This window comes from Myxocyprinus asiaticus, chromosome 40 (genome assembly GCF_019703515.2).
Source record: "Myxocyprinus asiaticus isolate MX2 ecotype Aquarium Trade chromosome 40, UBuf_Myxa_2, whole genome shotgun sequence".
Taxonomy (NCBI): domain Eukaryota; kingdom Metazoa; phylum Chordata; class Actinopteri; order Cypriniformes; family Catostomidae; genus Myxocyprinus; species Myxocyprinus asiaticus.
Genome location: NC_059383.1, coordinates 18,634,269 through 18,648,232, shown reverse-complemented (window position 1 = coordinate 18,648,232; position 13,964 = coordinate 18,634,269). Strand labels below are relative to the sequence as shown.

The 13,964-nt window shown below is 38.2% G+C and overlaps 1 protein-coding gene across 1 annotated transcript; it reads left to right on the top strand.

Annotated features, from left to right (window-relative positions):
* Nucleotides 1-10,518: 10,518 nt before the first annotated feature.
* On the top strand, nt 10,519-13,671 carry LOC127430482 (endosialin-like). The gene has a single exon (XM_051680286.1). It carries the CDS (start codon nt 10,658-10,660, stop codon nt 12,683-12,685), a length of 2,028 nt encoding a protein of 675 aa, XP_051536246.1. The 5' UTR covers nt 10,519-10,657; the 3' UTR covers nt 12,686-13,671.
* The last annotated feature ends 293 nt before the right edge of the window (nt 13,672-13,964 follow it).

The window sequence follows — 13,964 nt, the reverse complement described above, 5'->3', positions numbered from 1 at the left end:
GACTCCAGGAAAGTTTAATTCCAGGGTCCTCTTGAGGCCCAGTGGAAACCCACATGCAACGTATCTGGGAGCTGTAACAAGAGAAGCGCGGCGGGACACACAAGGCTGTCTGAGATTTATTACAATTCTCTAAACAGAACTGTTGCCCTCTGCTTCATCTGCACTGACCCTCGCATAGAGGTTCGGGGCAGCAGCATGGAGTGAAGGAATTCAGTAGGGGAGTCAGTCTCAATTTAAATTAAAAGGTTTCATTGAAAGTTATGTGTGGTATTATAACATAGACTCTAGGTATTCAGAAAATGAAATTGTTTTACCAGAGAAGCCTCACCAGAAGTCCAGAATCTCTTACTTTAGGCAGTCAATGATTTTCTGTGATGAATTAACTGTCACCCTCATGAACATTGGCTGACTGTTAGCGGTTAGGGGCCCGATGTAATTCTAAGGGCAGTCATTGTGTTTTGATACCCTGAAGCTTACCCATGATATTTTGGCTCCCGGAATATTTTTACCATATTTAATGCATTCACCATTCTCCTGTTTTATATTCATATATGTGTTTCATTGACCTTATGTGAATATACGGTTTCCACTGGCAATGTAAATGTCAAAACCATCAGTGCTGGTGAAAAATGGCGTTAGTTGGTGGATTCTGAAACCAAATGTTGTTTTATTTTGTGCAAGAATGATTTATCTGTCATTTTGTATCAAATATGTTCTGTTTTTGTAATAACCACAAACTGTTATCAGTGCCCACCACCAGAGTTGTCATCCAACTGAAACACATGGTGCAATTTTATAGTAAAAAGTAAAAATGTATGTAGTGATAAGCATATTAAGAACTTTCCATTGAAAGAACGTATTGTTTTAATTTTATGGAGAAATTGGATTAGAAGAATATTGGAGTCAACATCTGGTTGAGGTCAGTGGGCTGCCTTCAAGACAACCAGAGATCATGGAAATGCTGAGAGCCTAACTTCACTTCATCCATTTTTACATCATTTACATCATCCCTCTCTCCCTATTCCAGAACTTTCCCCTTTATTGGTCTCTTTTGTAGCCTTTTAGCCTGTGAAATATGGAATATCTGATCATCTTTTTATTCTTTTCCCACCAGCACTCTCTGCTGGTTTAGTCTTCTTGCCCTGTTTTTCCTCATAAGCAAGTGTCATTTGGACTTTGACTGAGTGTATGCTGTGTTTACTACCAAAGAGATTAGACTGAAAATATATTTATAGACCTGGAATCTCCATTAATTGATTAATCAAGAATGGCATTCTTGCCAAATGTTCCTCTTATCAGAACATTTGGAAAGACTGAAGACATGGACCGTGAACCTAGATTACTGATAAATACTGCTGCGCCAAGTCAAGTGTTGTTCCTTGACTTCCCATGCCCATTCTCTCATGTGTGCAAGGAAATAGTGAGATATTGACTCAAGGGAATTGAATGTGATTTAGAAAGGCAACATTTTTCATCTTCAAAGACAACAAGGGGAATTTTTCCATTTTCAATGTAATGACAGGCTGGTTACAATTTCCTGGTGGTAAAACTATTTTTGCTACAAATTTACACAGATCTTTAACGCTTTCATCTTCTCTGCTTTAATGGCATTTCTTTGTTTCCACTGTTCTATCGAAGAGCCACATATTGTTTAGAAAGTCTCTTTCAGAAGTCCTGTTGTAGATGAAAAACAACACCCATCACAAGCTATCTATCTTGTTCCTGCTTTTCCCTATCATCTTATATTGAATTTTATGAAGCCCACAACATTCCATTCACGGTTTCACAAACAGATCAAACATTTGAAGATTTCTGCTGTGAAATGACATTGTCGCTAGACTTTACCAAGTCCTTTTCCTTCATGTTGTGAGAAACAGATAACTGGAACTTGTTAAATCTTCTCTGAGATTTAACAAATCTTCTCCAAGATTTAACTTTGTCTCCAAAACATCCGGTCCACAATGCTAAATGGGCTGAATATTACAACAACAAGGTCTGTGTAACGTATCCTGCGGATATGTCACTATTGTTTACCAGTGTTCTGGAGAGAAATTCAAGATTGAGACAGACTCAGATGGAGTGGGCCTTCTATAAAAATCCGTACAGGGAGCGGGCTGTTTCTTGGCTAGCTCAGCGAGATGAGAAAGCCAGGGCAGTATTTGAGTAGCCTTTTCTCAAGGTGAAAAATTCTAGGGAATACATTCTCCTGAATTAATTTGCCACGTGGTCTTGACTAATAGTTTCAGTATGTCTAATGAATGATGAGCGGCTGGTGCCTCCTCCTCAGAGGCCACTGCAGGGGAGAGCCTTGGCACTTGGAGTCAATAAACAAATGATGGAACCTATTAAATTTATACGCATATATTGAATGAGAGATCAACACGACACCTTGTTTTTGTAAAGCTCATGATCATTGCTGGATGCCTCAAGGTAAAGTGTGTCAAAGGTTTGTGCAAGGGAAAGGCTCTGCTGAAGGCCATAGCAAAGCAGATGTTTTTTCTCTCTTTTTAATTTAGTTAAATTTTTCTTGGCATATCACGGCCACCTGCTTAAAAATGGTCTACACCATTCAATGTATCATCACAAGCTTCCAGATTGTTCTCATTAACCCCTGCACCTCTCCTGGTGGCCTTTACTGCTCTCCCTGTAAGGTCCAACTGTGTGTAGACAGATATATGTTATTGCATAATAGTAAGGTTGAAAATATAGCATGGGACTAGTTCTAAAATGTTACTAAATACTATGGAACTGCATTTGATGGCAGTGAATCAAGAATTTTTTAAACAGTGGAGGATTCCATAAGGGGTTTGCTTTGTGCTTTGCAGCAGCAGAAGATACTGAACATGTGACCTCAACAAAGTAATACCACATTAGTGGTGTAACCAAACACTAAGCCTGCCAAAGCTTTTACTCCAAAGGGACCTCAGAGATACTGGGAGGACTTTAAGATCATAGACTAACCAGCAGACACCAAACACTTAAAGCTTCTGGAGATTTTTTTTTTTTTTTTCAAAAGATGTTTTTGTTTTGACCTTCACAAACTATTTTTGGGCTGTCTAGACTGAGAAAAGGTTCTGATATTCAGTGAGGTTTCTGTTATTTGGTTCTTTTAGTAAAGAATTACTGTAGCTGTTGAGACATCTGAACAAAGGACTCAACAAGAGCAGGGAGGAAGCCTCTTAGGAATGTGAAAGAGAAAGTTTTCTCAATCCAAGTAAGCAAATCTTCAGAGGGAGAATGAGCAGATGCTATAAAGATCAGTCGCAATGGGGCCAGCATATGCTATATACATCATCAGTCAGAAAAGGGTTGAGGTAATAAAGAAAATGGAAATCATTGTAGACTTTCGTACCTGGCCTGAGGATCCTGAGTGAGATGGTTTTATAGATCAAAGCATCCTACAGTCAGAAACTATAATTGAAAAAGCAGGTAGCAGAGAGAAAGGGATGGAAGAGGCCAGTCTAAATGACTAGCTTTTGTCTAAACTCTGAAGAATAAAGACTGAAAAAAGAGGATGGGAGATGAAGAAAACAAATGTGGGGAGTTCTGTCTGTGAAGTGCTCATGGTGAGACTGCTCTCAAAAATCTGATGCCATACAGGAAAATGTGAGGATCCTTTCATGGATAAACTAGTAAAAAAAAAAAAAAAAAAGATTTATGGGTTTATTCAGTACTGTATGTCAAACATGTGGATTTTATTGATACTGTATCAAAGTAATCATGATGATTAATTTTGTGTTAATAAAGAAAAGTATACATGCAGTGCTTCAACTTTGGCTACAAACCTTGTCTTGGCAGTGTGAGCAGTTGATGACAGAATAAAATATATGACCTGCTTGAATACTGAATTAGAAAAGAATTACATAACAACCCATAAGCTATCAGTTTTTCCCCCTCCACCAACAGACATATTTTGTTTATTCATGTTATAATTACATTTAAAAGTAAATTTAAGTCACTTAAAAAATAAATAAATAAATAAAAGAGTATTTTACTGTTTTGATTCATGTTTTTTTCCTGATGACAAATTCATGTGCTCAAATAAATATTTCAAATAATGAATTTGATAACTTCATTCCTACATCTGCCGCAGTTGATCCTGGGATTTTGTTAGTCAGTGAATAATCAACCTGGAGAGCATTGCTTATTGGTCTATATAGCAGAAACATTTTCACTTTGAATACTGGGGATTACGGTAGGGATGGGTGATACCACTCATTTTCTTTTTGATCTGATACCAAGTATTTTCAAGGTTAATATCATTGCTATCGATACCAATACCAACACCTCTTAAAAACATTTTTCTTTCAATTTCTGATGATAAATGGGTAATTTTAGCCATTTAACATTTGTATTTTAAAAATATAATTAAAAGAAACTGTATAAGCCTAAACTGCTAATTATCAGATATCGATTTTTGTTTATCATTTATTTACAACAGAACATTTTCAATCTTTTAACAGATTTTAATTTAAATAAATGTATAACAAATGATCACTGTCTGTGGCTGCTTGTGTCTTTCAGCATTTCTGTGCATTAAGATATATAGTAGATCCAGTCATATATATATATATATATATATATATATATATATATATATATATTATCCCCTTTTCTCCCAGTTTGGAATGCCCAATTCCCACTACTTAGTAAGTCCTCGTGGTGGCGTGGTTACTCACCTCAATCCGGGTGACGTAGGACAAGGTTTAGTTGCCTCCACTTCTGAGACCGTCAGTCCACACATCTTATCACGTGGCTCATTGTGCATGACACCGCGGAGACTCCCAGCATGTGGAGGCTCATGCTACTCTCCGTGATCCACGCACAACTTACCACGCACCCCACTGAGAACGAGAACCACTAATCGCGACCATGAGGAGGTTGCCCCATGTGACTCTACCCTCCCTAGCAACTGGGCCAATTTGGTTGCTTAGGAGACCTGGCTGGAGTCACTCAGCACACCCTGTAATCAAACTCGCAACTCCAGGGGTGGAGATCCAGTCATATTTAACTATTTGCTAATATTCACGATTTGTCACTTTCAATCCTAGGAAATGCAATAGTTTTTATGGAAATTAAATAATATAATTACAAGTTTAGTAAAAACATTTAGTATCCATGCATTTTTATGTATGTATTAATCCTCTAGATACAATATCTGTATTGGAAGTATCAATACTTGCCATTCATTATAACACAAACAAACATTACAAACAATAATGACCATAAAATCAACAGCAATGTCATTGCTAGGTCAAAGTTTTCATCTAAAAACACTGAAACGCTTTTAACCCTTACTGCTTACTGATAGTCCATCACCTTTCCAAAGCTGAGGTGCAAGATATTATCTTTTGAACAGCAAGAATATTCTAAAAGAGCAGAATATTTTAAAACAGCAGAGTTCCAACTTGATGCAGTTGACTCTACTGCATCAGCAGCAATAGTAGAGCGATGGGCTTTGTTTCATATTTCTGCACTTTATTCAGTTGAACTATTGTGTAACCTGTGGGCAGGACCCTTAGAGATGGCATCCACTAGATCCTCTGAAGCAATTAAGTTCAATGTGTGAGCTGCGCACCATTGGTGTAATTTCATTCTTAAAAATGAAATGATCCCTATATTATCAGTGGTTAAAGGCTGAGGTAGACCTCTCCATCTTCGCCTGGCTGGCTAGTAGCGAGTATCAGTTTTAAGTGCAATACACACAATCCTCCTTCTCTCTACTGAAAACACTTGAAGACTTACCAAACGTATATCAGTGGTGTGCTGATTTAGAATGAAAAATGTAAAAGATTGAAAAAGATAATGATTAGGATGATCAATAAATTATTAACAATTTACTGCCATTGCCTTGTTAATATTTAATCATGTAATCTATAAAAAAGTAACTGTAATCCAATTATGAGTATTTAAAAATGTAATTTAATCCAATTACAAGTACTTGATCTTTGTATTCTGAATACGTAATCAGGATTACATATAATCCGTTACTACCCAGCACTGTCTGTATTAAACACTTCATCACGCAATCTATTTTAAAAAGGGGTGGGAATAAAATTGGCCAAGCAAAAAGTGGTGGGGACATGTCCTGCACATCCCACCAATAAATGACTCCTGTGTTTAAAACACTCTGAATATCCCTTTTGATCCGATAACTTCAAAAAGAGCACAAACCATCCAAAGTGTCAAGATGTCAGTGTTGCAGTATTTTCCTATTTACGTGAAGACTTTTCTGAGCTGTAAGAAATCAATAAAGCAAGAAAGCAAGAAATCAAGAACATATAAAGGTGAAAGGTCTTCCAGGGTTGTAGAGGTTAGCAAAGAGTCCTATTAAAACAAAGCTAATCCAGACATTTCTAGAGGGCATTCTGATCTCTTAACGTAGGGTGTCGGAAAAAGGAGGGACAGGAAGTTAAAGCAATCCTCCCTACAGAATGAGCAAACACAGTTTTCCAGCATTCCTCATCAGGATATTCCCAGTGTCAAAACGTTTAGCAAGCTAAGCTTCCAACTACTCTACAGAAACATTAGTTAAGATAAGCTAAAATCTACACTTCAGAGAAAGTAGCAAGTTACACTACAAGCTACGCATCAAAAGTTGCTTACTACATTTTAAGCTACTTAAGCTACTATATTTTTTTTCCAAAGAGATGCACAGAGCATACTGTCATAGACAAAGCATCTAAAATACTTATTCACATAATGTTTATCAAAGCCATGGTACAGCATAGTACAGTATAGTGCAATACAGTATAGTATCAGGTATGCAGTATAGTGCAAATAATATGCATGTAAAAAACATGTAAATTCATGTTTACTGTATACATGCTACCTGTACAAACCCATGTGTTCAAAATGAAAAATCAAAATTGCACTGATGCCATGGTACTTTTTTGATGTGCTTTCGTGTGGGCTACTAAGTGTTTTGATACTCTTTTGGTGGTAAAATCTTTACCTGCAGTGCCATTCAAGCTGTACATATGTTGAACTTAATAAAGACCTTTTGTATCACTAACAAACGATAAGACACATTTGCAGGTTTGGTTTCCATTGATTGTAAATCCACTGCAACCAGCATTATCTTTATTTTCCATATTTTAAAATATTCTGTGAGCATGTTGGCAAGTGAGAGCGTACACCAAATGATTCAGCAGCGCACAAGTAAGCTTTGTGAGTCATTCAGATTGAATTGTGAACCGATTCAGACAGCTTTGCTCTAAAGTGTGACCAATTCATTGTAAAGAACTGACTCAGATGAGCGATTCATTTGTGTGACATTTTTAGTTCTGATTCAAAACTGGCTGTGGTAAACACCGGTGTGATGTATGATGTAGCGGTATAGCTTTTGTCAAAGCTACGTACTACCTAATCAAAATATAGCTTCGCTACTGAAAAGCTACTTGATTTAATAACTAGCGAAGCTACCACCTCGCTACTCAGAAATGTAGTTAAGCTAATAGCTTTGCTACTGCCCATCGCTGGATATTCCCCTAGGGCTCATCACTTTATGTGCATACATTGAGATGGGGCTCTCATGCTCTGCTGGCAGCAAACATACAAACAACATAATTTGTTAGTAATATAGACTCAACAAAGCTTTGACGTGGTAAGATGTGAGGGTTTGGCTTTAATTACAAGCTGTAGCTGTTTGACTGAGTGGTGCACATTTCAGACAAAACTGTTTATGATCCTCTTAACCCAAAACTGAAAATTCTCTCATCGTTTGCTCACTCTGATGTTGTTCCAAACCCGTATGACCTTCTTTTCTTCATCAAACACAAAAAGAGATGTTAGGAGCAATGTTAGACTCTATCACCTTTCGTTTGCATTGTATGGAAAAAAGACGTAATGAGAGTGAATGGTGATTTGGTCTAACATTCTGCCTAACATCATTTTTTGTTCCACAGAAGAAGGAAAGTCATATATCTTTGGAACACTGGGTGAGTACATGATGAAATTATTTTTGTTAATGGGTTATTTTTTCTGCCGTAGCTTCTCTTTAACATGTGGTTGAACAATGTATATTTGTGTTAAAATTTTCATTAAAAAGATAAAAAATATATGTTAAGATCAAGAGAGAAGGTGCAAAACTTGCAAAAATAGCTTCTACTGAGGTTGTATCCGCATGATACAATCTCCAGTTTGCAATATTCATGACCATTATTTATTTGTGTTGAAATTACAGTTGGAGGAGAGGGCCAATCTGATGTCGCATTTCTTTTGTGAACTGATCAAACGGCTAAGTCTATCTGTCTGTTCAGCTGAGAGCTCTGCAAAGACTAAACTGAATAGGCAACTTAAACTTTGTGGATTTGATTATTGCCATTTATCTCTTTAATATAGTTTTAACTAGCTTGTTAGTGTGCATAATGAGGGCTTCTAATATACTATCCAAAAGTGTTCAATGTAAGTACAAAATGATACCGAAAGTAATGGGGATTGGCCAGGAAAACTGTTTCAAGCTGTGCAGATTTCACTGCTGAAATAGTGCATTTGGCAAAATGATGGGTCTTTTACTAAGTCGTTTCTCAAAGTGGTGAAAAAAATAAATAAATAAAAAAATATTCAGTTGAAATATTATGTTTCAATGTGCTCAAGTAGCATATAAGAAATGTTCCAAAATATGAAACACAAGAGTAGTTGTGACAGTTCAAGCTTATATTCCTTCTGATCTCCAAGAGGAAGCCTTATCTCACACAGGGAAAGATGCAAATCTATCCTAAACATTTAATGTGAAATAGCAGGCAGATGTGTCCACAGTCTAGACTCCAGAAAGACATGTTTCAGCATCTGGACAATTGAGGAAAAAACATGGCCCATTTAGATGAGTGTCATTGGAGGATTAAGTAAACAAAACAAATATTTTCAGCTGTATAATTTCCATTTTAAGATCATGTTTTTACACAATATATTTGTTGCACATTCCTTCTTTTATCTCCTTTATGTCAATAAATAATTTAAAAAACACTGTTGGTTTAACTATCCCTTTAAGAAGTATTTCAGAATTGTACTTATCTTATTTGAGAATGCTGAGGACATACAAATGAACGCGAGAAAGGAAAGTCTACACCAGGACAGCCTTATTTGAATTGGAAAAGGCCAGAAAGATTTTTGGGATGGATTTTAGAGGGGTGCCTACTGGATAAGAGAAATAAATGTAAAAGAGATTGTGGAGAGTGGGGATATGTTCTTCTGAGAAGAGTAATTGAAAAACTGAGATACAATCTACATACCTGAAAGGTCTGAAGCAAAGACGAAAAACAGCCTGAATGTTGAGCTGCTGGCTTCTGTGCTGGTGACTGCTGGAACAGTGCCTGATATCCATGTGCTTACAGTGGATCCATGTCTCCAATTTAACTATCAAGATCTCCATAATGACAACTGAATCTCATGAGGGTGTGAGTTTGAATAGGAGAACATTAGGTTGAGATCTTGGACAAACACATCTCTCCTGTTTTGAAGGGGGAAGCCTTGAACCCTCAAAGGTTTATATGCTCCATGCAACTGAGAGGGCTGGCACCATTTCGAGGAAACTTCTGCATATTCTCATGTATTTAAACATCTTTGAACTTACTTTGGTTCAATCCAATTGCAGTTTAAGTTCAGATGGCATTCCTGACTTTATATTGCTTACTAAGATTTTGTTTTTAACTGTACAACAAAAGCAAGCCACAGACATAGATGTAGAAAACTAAAGCGAAGTCATGGGAAATGGGATTATAAAATGTCCCTGCATATCCCTGACTTTCCCTTGGACTGCTATACTTCTATTGGTCTGAAAGACATTTTTCAGATTTTTTTTAAAACTGGCCAGTTGAGGAAAATCATACATTATACTCATAAAGACCACTTATTTCATTCTTCATATTTGCAATAAAACCATTTTCTTATGGTGATTTTACAGCTTCTAAAAGCTTGGATCTCAATGCAAGAGTCTCACAGTTTGTAACTGTGATATTTTACACCCATATTTTTGAATAGTACAGATTTTCATGAGATGTTGTCTAATAAGCAAACCCTTGTCAAATTAGTGTCCCTGAATCAACAAGAATTGAATGCATCAAACACATCTGGGATAGAGTGATAAAATAGAATGGACTATGCCAAATTAAGTAAGATTTTATTTTTTTTTTTTAATTGCCTCATCACTTCAAAAGAATTTAATTTCATATTCATTGAAAGACAAAGGGAAAAACAGTCTGAGCAACTGTACAAAACTGAACTATAAAATAGTGGAAAAAGAAAGAAGATCTGATCAGGGTGACCAGGACAAAGTTGTTAGAATGGATGGACGGGTGTGCAAGGGATGGAGGGTTGGGGGAGGACCTGTTCAACTATTTCCTTAAACAGACTTATGAAAACCATACGGCACAAGGGAAAACCACTGGCACCCCCCCCCCCCCCCACCCCCCGCCCGCTCATTACCCGCCCCCTCTTCCAAAAACACAAGTCTGTTCCCTCCCTCTCTATCTCTCTACTGCAGACAGACTGCAGACAAAAGTAATCTCTTTAAGCAGAGAGACCAGAGGTTTGGAAAGAGCTCATAAGTCAATTTAAATAATTTCATTATATCAGAGAGAAAAAAACAACAACCTGCAGGCGAGTACAACAAAAGCAAGCCACAGACACCTTAGGTGTAGAAAACAAAAGAAAAGTCATGGGAAACAGGAGTGTTAAAAAATGCTGTGCTGCATATCCCTGTCTTTTCTTTGGACTGCTATATTTGTTTTGGTCTGAAGGAGTTGTGGGACAGAGCTTGCATGAGCAGGATGGTGTGTGCGAAGCAGAGGGATGCTATTCGATTCACCTCCAGCGCAAGACCTTCCGTGAATCCTGGAAGAGCTGCAAGGATAAAGGGGGGAACCTGGCTACAGTTAAACGACCAGAAGAGGCATCCTTGATCCATGAGCTCCTAACGTCAGGGGTGAGACGTGGCTCACGGCCCAAAATCAGGCTGTGGATTGGCCTCCAGCGTCAGCCTCGGCAGTGCTCAGCCACACGTCCTCTGAGGGGCTTCAACTGGATCACTGGAGACCAGGAGACGCAGTATACAAACTGGCAACGCAATGACATATCCAGTGCTTGTGCTGCTCATCGCTGTGTGGTCATTACTTATAACACTGCAGACAAAAGTGGCAGTGACCAGAATAACTTCAAATGGCTGGATGGCTCATGTGCGGTGGCTGTGGAAGGTTTCCTCTGCCGCTACACCTATCAAGGGATGTGCCCAGCTCTTCAAAATGAAGGTGGGGGGCCTGCAACGTATACAACCCCATTTGACCTTGTCAGCACTGCACTAACTCACATCCCCTTCGGCTCTGTTGCAACCGTGCCCTGTCCAGATGGCGACAAGAAAGACCAGTCGGTACTGTGCATGCTGAGAGAAGATGGGAGTATTGGCTGGTCCAAGGATGCACCACTCTGCACAGACATTCTAAGAGACTGGTGCGTACAGGATAATGGAGGCTGTGAGCACTTCTGTGTGAGCATGAATAACCATTACTATTGTGAATGCTCTGAGAATTATGAGCTGGAAAAGGATGGAAAGACCTGCCAGCTCTCAGACCCCTGCCACAGTGCCAACTGTGAGTTTGAGTGCGAGCCCACTCCTAAGGGGCACCGCTGTAAGTGCTCAGAGGGGTACCTCCTATCTGGTGATGGCCATAGCTGTCTTGATATAGATGAATGCTTACAGAAACCATGCCCACAGGTATGTGTCAATGCACCTGGTACATTTGAGTGTAGATGCCTTGAGGGATATCAGCCATCTGAGTTTGGAAAATGCGTGGACGTGGATGAATGCATGGATGGAAAATGTGAAAATCTGTGTGAGAACTTGCCTGGTTCCTACATGTGCCGCTGCCATGAGGGATTCTCTCCACTGCCTGAAGATCCAGATCGTTGCAGAGACATTGATGAGTGTAAAATTCCAAACATTTGTGATCAGGTGTGCAGAAATTACGAAGGTGGATTTGAGTGTTTTTGTGAGGAGGGCTATTTGTTGCAAGAGGACCTCTACTACTGTCGGCCAATTGAAGATGTTGAATACTTGACAGCTGAACCAGCAGATACAACACTACATGATCCCGGCTTACTTCATGATCTGGTGACTGATGCCAGTCCTATGGAGTGGCTAACAGATTCCCCAAATATAGAGTGGCTTCCGACTTACCTGAGTTGGTTTACAGAAATGACTCAGGAAGGAAGGTTAACCACTCAGGAAACTGATTTAAATGAGAATGCATCTTCCAATTTACCTTCATTTAACGTTTTGATAGATACAACACCTTCCAATGAAGAGGATGCAAAACTGTGGTTGAATGAAGGGGAAATGTCACTAGCCACTGGAGACAACAGACCATCAATGTTTTCAACACCGATGACAAAGAGAAAAGGTGATTCTATCATGCTTACTCCTGCAGCATCACAAATACCAGAAGGTACATTGGCATCACCATCAGGGACAAAACAGCGTCCGGGTGACAAGAAGAAGGATGACAAAAGCTGGCTGCTTGTGGCACTGCTAGTACCGCTCTGTGTCTTTATTGTGATCATGCTAGCACTAGGCATTGTTTATTGCACTAGTTGTGCTGTAGAGCCACGAAACAAAAGTGTGACAGACTGTTACCGTTGGACCACCACCTCCAAGCCTGAAAAAACAAACACTACAAAATCTCGAGCTTGAGTAATAAACAGGTAACATGACTTTTTTTAAAAACAGCAATGAACAAAGGACTTTGTCGAGCTGTTTTAGTGTGATCACACTGATGTCCCTTTGGTATTCTGTAGATCCTGTGGGACATAAAGGGCTAAATAGTCTCTAAACAGAGGAACAATTTAATATTCTGATAATGTTTTCAGAAAATGTTTTAAAAAGGGTTTTAAAAAGCATCTACAATTCCTTTCTAATGCAAGTGAAGCAGCAACCCCTAATGCAAAAATATTTGTGTTGTGTTGCATAGAAATGTGCAACTGAAATATTGTGGAAAATGGGACATAGCAGCTTGTGTCTGTGTCAATAGAATTTAGCATGCAACCATATTCATATAAGAAAAATAAATAAGAAGTTTAAGCAAGCCTACAATTGGAATCCAAATGGATAGCAACAGACCTGCTTAAATATATTCATTAAAGTCACACAGGTTATGCGTCAGCACCCCCAACAGTGAGGTATGTAACTACAACCATTTGTATAGATTCTATGCTTGTCATCAAAATGTCTATGCATTAGAGATTAAATAGAGGATGATTTAGTAGAGATGCATCTGCTTAAGTGGCAATACAGGTTGTTCATTTATTGAGGACTACAACCTCTGGATCAAGCATACAGGTATATTGTTAGCGATTCCTGTATTACTTGAAATCACTTTCATTTTGGTATTTTGACCATTAAGGCAGATCCCTGTACTCTAGCCCAATATTCTCAAGTTTAAAGTGTTTTCAAAATAAAAGTTTTTGTCTAAATGTTTTTTGTTGTCCGTAAAACACCTTCAGCATCCCATTTCATGCTCACTGTTCTGACAGATAACAACGGTGAAGAGAATGACAACTGGCTTGACCTTTTTGTGTGTACAGACACAGTCGCACCTGTAGTCGTCACTGTTTGACATTTGAGCCATTGTACAGTATACATATATTTTTTAAACTAAGTGAATTTAATAAAATCTAAACTGGCACTCTAAACTCTGACATTTCTCAATTTTTGTAACCCTTTTCTGTTTCTGTTTCTTGTCCCTTTGCACAAAAGGTTAAAACTGAAGTCTGCCTGACATGATAAACAGCATAGTATATATGGACACAGCGCTGTAATATCTGAATAAATTCAAAACATCTTTCATTAACAGTATATAATGTTTTTTTTTACATCTAGTCTATGAGAGGATCAATATATATATATATATATATATATATAATTGGTTGTGTTCTTATAGAGAAAATAGTCAGTAAAAAACTTTAGGTTTGTC

Coding starts and splice junctions, on each gene's coding strand:
- LOC127430482 (XM_051680286.1), top strand. CDS start 10,658: ATGGGAAACAGGAGTGTTAAAAAATGCTGTGCTGCATATCCCTGTCTT.